Genomic DNA, 2,500 nt, shown 5'->3' on the forward strand with positions numbered 1-2,500 from the left:
GTATATAGGTGTATATATGTATATAGGTGTATATATGTATATATATATATATATATATATATGTATGTATATATATATGTATGTATATATATATGCATGTATATATATGTATGCATGTATATATATGTATGTATGTATGTATATATATATGATATATATATAGTATATATATATATATGTATATATTATGTATATATATATAAGTATAATTATTGTATATATGTATGCATGTATTATACTGTAAATGATATGTTATATTGTATATATATATATATATATATATATATATATATATATATATATATATAATATATTAATAATTATAATATATATATAAAAAAAAATATCTGTTCGTTTTAGATATGTTGACGACAACAAGGCCCGATTTATTGATGTACTCCGGGAAGCTGTTGCCATTAAGTCTGTGTCTGCCTGGGCGGAAACAAGAGGGGAGATTAAGAAGCAGATGGATTGGGCCAAAGCCAAGCTAGAGGCTTTAGGTGCATCATGTGAACTGCATGATATTGGACAGCAGGTGAGAATGAGCACAATGAGAATTTATAATGTTTGATTTGAATAAAGGCCATTTCAATATTGAGCTCCTTTTGGTATATGGAAGATATCTCTCCGAATTTTGAGACTTGTTCTGATGGTATTTTTACTATGAATGTCATTAATATTTCTTGTTTTGCATAAGTTTGTTTATTAACTATCCAAAAGAAAATAGACTAAACCCTCAAATGGTGGTTAGTAACTCAGACTTCAGATAAATGTTTAAGGCACACTTGAAGTTGCTTTGAGAATGAAGTTAAATGTGTTCTTGAATGTAGGATTTACATTTTTCTCTTGTTGTTGACAGACCCTTCCAAATGGGACAAAGATTCCCCTGCCACCTGTGTTGTTTGGCCAGCTGGGCACTGACCCAAAAAAGAAGACTGTTTGCGTGTATGGTCATTTGGATGTGCAGCCAGCATTGAAGGTCAGGATGTATAAGGAAAAAGTGTTTTGATGTTATTAATGCTAAAGTTCATGTATTATGTTTTTCTTTATGAGTTCATGCATCAGTATTTTATTTATATTCAGATAGATAAATGGGTATAGATATATATATGTACACATATGAATACATACATATATACATACACATATACATTTTTAATTGGTGTGAAAAGATTACTTGTCACTGTTGTAATTTAGTTATCTTGAGAGCTGTAATCAGTGTTTGTAGCCTTGTATTTCTAGATAAGATTTCCTTCATCTCTTATGATATTTGATACACAGCTCAAATTCAAATGGTGTAGAGATAGCATTTATGTATATTACTATTGTTTATATATTGTTGAAACTATTTTTTATTATCTTTTTTACGAACCTTTGGAAATTTTTTCTGTTTGATTATATTAAGACTATATATTTTTATATAAGCTAAAATTACAAGCACACTTAGAAGACAAAATTTAACAAATATTTAAATGCAGGAAGATGGATGGGACACAGAACCATTTCGTCTTGACGGAGAAGGATGGAAAATTGTATGGTCGTGGATCAACTGATGACAAAGGCCCAGTCATTGGCTGGATTCATGCCGTTGAAGCTTTCCAGAAGACAGGACAAGAGATTCCAGTTAATATCAAGGTTTGTTTCTAACATGTCCTGTGAAAAAGAATCCTTTTAATGTAGAATGATTTGTATATCTTTTTGTAAAAATGTAGTAGTTTATGTCTACATTCTCCATGATCATCAGTGTTATTAGTAATAATAAATTTAATTAAACTAGTTGTTGTTGTTTTGTAGGTTGTAGGAAAAGAATCACACATCAAAATTTGATTGCAGAATTTTTTTTTTTTATAATTTAATAAACTGCAAGGAAAAGCCAGTACATGGGAAAAAATTTAACATAGGGAAAGTTAGTTCAAGAAATTTTTAAAAATGCTCAGAAGGGTTATGTTTATTATAATTTTTATGTTTATTTTAGATTCTGAAATATTTAAAGTCTCGTACATGAATAATGAAGAACAGTAACAATAAGAATTATAGAAGACTTTGTAACTTTAAAACTGTATATTTATTCTTACAGTTTGTCTTTGAGGGAATGGAGGAATCAGGCTCTGAAGGCTTGGAAGAGCTTTTGAAAGCCCAGAAGGACAAGTTCCTGAAAGGCACTGATTTTGTTTGCATCTCCGACAACTACTGGTTGGGGAAGAAGAAGCCGTGCATTACTTATGGCCTTAGGGGCATCTGTTATTACTGCATTGAGGTAGGCAATTTTTTTTGTTCCTGATCATAATGCATAACCTGATTTGTTGAGGTTGAAGGTGGAGGTGATATACCATTATAGCTGATATTTTTATGAATGTGTGTGTTTGATGATATTTATACTTCATATCTAATAAATCCTGTTATAGAAAGAATAGAAAAATCTATGCCCATGGCAGTTTTTATGGATTAGTTTCAATGTATTTTATAAATTACAGGTTGAATGTTGTGCTAAGGACCTGCA

The 2,500-nt window shown here is 29.9% G+C and overlaps 1 protein-coding gene across 1 annotated transcript in view; it reads left to right on the forward strand.

The window, feature by feature from the left end:
• Nucleotides 1-2,500, forward strand: part of LOC119574574 (cytosolic non-specific dipeptidase-like) — an 8,521-nt gene that overhangs the window by 1,060 nt on the left and 4,961 nt on the right. Inside the window, 6 exon segments of the mRNA XM_037921862.1 lie at nt 361-535; nt 860-979; nt 1,479-1,502; nt 1,504-1,635; nt 2,078-2,257; nt 2,475-2,500. The exon segment at nt 2,475-2,500 is cut by the window's right edge and continues 98 nt beyond it. Coding sequence (XP_037777790.1) covers nt 361-535; nt 860-979; nt 1,479-1,502; nt 1,504-1,635; nt 2,078-2,257; nt 2,475-2,500 — 657 coding nt within the window.

The sequence above is a fragment of the Penaeus monodon genome, chromosome 6, assembly GCF_015228065.2.
Source record: "Penaeus monodon isolate SGIC_2016 chromosome 6, NSTDA_Pmon_1, whole genome shotgun sequence".
Classification (NCBI taxonomy): Eukaryota; Metazoa; Arthropoda; class Malacostraca; order Decapoda; family Penaeidae; genus Penaeus; species Penaeus monodon.